At 49.0% G+C, this 2,082-nt stretch overlaps 1 protein-coding gene across 1 annotated transcript in view; it reads right to left on the reverse strand.

Annotated features, from left to right (window-relative positions):
• PPTG_13307 (hypothetical protein) overlaps positions 1-368 on the reverse strand; it is a gene marked incomplete at both ends in the record, with an annotated part of 596 nt that extends 228 nt beyond the window's left edge. Inside the window, one exon of the mRNA XM_008908900.1 lies at positions 56-368. Coding sequence (XP_008907148.1) covers positions 56-368 — 313 coding nt within the window. The remainder of the gene's footprint in view (positions 1-55) is intronic.
• Between the last annotated feature and the right edge of the window lie 1,714 nt (positions 369-2,082).

Raw genomic sequence — 2,082 nt, forward strand, 5'->3', positions numbered from 1 at the left:
AAGAGAAGCTTCTTGCGGCCCATCATATCGCTGAAGTGGCCACACAGCAGACTACCGACCATGGCACCGAAGATCCAGGCGTTGACTGCGAAGGTCCACTCGAGCTTAGAGTGACCGCTGAAGAGCGTGCATGTGCCTTCGACGACGGGACGGGCATTGCACTCGTCAGTGTTGTTGTAGTCGGAAAGATTGAGCTGCGAGGTCGACCATCCGCTCTGGAAGGGCTGCAGCAGAGCGAGCAGAACGCTGGTGTAGAGGATACGGTTGGGCTTGATCTGGAGCGCAGCGGTCTTGACGGCGTCGTCGAAAGAGACTTCAGCTCCGGGTGTGGAAGTTTCGTTATAGTGGTCGTCGGGGTGAGGCGACATGACTGGTTTGGTAGAGCGACGACTGTGGTTGACTTGTGTGTTGCTTGTCCAAATGAAAAGTGAAGACAAGTAAGAGTTCAAGTTCAAGCACACAAGGGATCTCAAGAGGAAATACTAATGGGATCACCCGCACGGTTGGTTGTTTTGGCTGGACAGCATTGCATTCTGCAAATGTCTCTTTCTAGATTGATTGGGTTGCTATGAATCACGCGAGAGACCGCTTGCTTGTTGCTGTTGTTGCCGGCTCTCCTGAGTCAGGCAGGAAGCTCCTGCATGCAGAAGCAGAAATTTTCCTAAATTAAACAGAACCTAGGTTTCTTTTTCACGCTTCCGTACGGTTTAGCAGATCGAGATGATGCGATTACGCCAAACCAAAGTTTGAGCTCCATGCTCGGTCTCGCTTCACTGCTTCAACGTGGTCAAGTTGATTTATTTAGCATAGATCGGACCCGAGGATTCGACTCCAGGTTCGAGCAGAACGAGGCAACAGCTCTTGCTCTAGTTGGTCCACATGTGGACACTTCTTTTTCGGCGATGATGGACATTATTTCTAACATAATCTGTGCAGATGTCGATTAAAGCCGACCCGGTTTTACCAAAGTTTACTCCAATAAATTCAACCGTCGGTCTGATTATTGCGAAGAAGAGACTTCAGCCTCCAGCCTTTGCTCCGGCAAAAACTGCTCCTGAACTTCAGGTGCTGAAGTTGTCTTGACATGGGGGTACATGTATGGAGGCTTTGCCGCACGCGGTGCTAATGGCACCGCATTTATAGCTTATCGGATACATGTACACTTTTGAAAACCAAGCAGAATTTTTTTTCCAGGTAGGTACTGATGTTAACACAATCGCAGTTCTTTTAGTTAGCCGACGAGTCACGTTGCCAACCGTCGCGTGGGTTCCCCGTTGCTCTCATCTGTATCGTGGTCGACAGCAGAGGTTCAACAGCCTGGCAGGTTGAGCCTGCAGCCGACAGCGCACGCTCAAACTGCAAGACAGACCAGCTCACGATTCGTTTTCCTGTCACAGAGGGCCGATCTATGTGAAATAAATCAAATGGACGAGTCCGATGAACCGTTCATCATGAACGCATACGCAGGGATCGAGGCGCGCTGCTCCAGCTGTCTGCCGTAATCGTCTCGACCTACAGGGCCTTCGATACACTGTAAAGGCTCTAGATACAAGTATACCAAGAGCAACGAGAACGAATAGCTATGCACAGAGTCTAACTTAATTGTATCTGGTAAACGGCCACAAGTTCTTGCTCTAGGGGCAAGATTTTTAATTTAAAGGTTTCTGCCAACATACAGTTAACATCGAGTGAATCGAGAATCTGCACCATGCAGATCAAACGAGATCATTTCTGTATCAATCGTGCATAGAGACGTAAACTGCAACTTTGAACGCAGAGACAGTGCAGATCGGTCAACGACTCGCTGACCGATCTCGCTGAGCGAGAGCGTACAGTTGATGGATTTGTGTCCACACGCGAAGCACCAACACATAAAAAGAAGGGAATGAACGGTCTTTGTGGCTGCACCACAACATTTACGACAACAACTTCAACGCGTTCAGCTACTGAAGCAGACCATTGATTCATTTCTGCGTTTCATCCAAGCTCACTTTTCATTTGGACAAGCAACACACAAGTCAACCACAGTCGTCGCTCTACCAAACCAGTCATGTCGCCTCACCCCGACGACCACTATAACGA

This window comes from Phytophthora parasitica (genome assembly GCF_000247585.1).
Source record: "Phytophthora parasitica INRA-310 unplaced genomic scaffold supercont2.32, whole genome shotgun sequence".
Taxonomy (NCBI): Eukaryota; Oomycota; class Peronosporomycetes; order Peronosporales; family Peronosporaceae; genus Phytophthora; species Phytophthora nicotianae.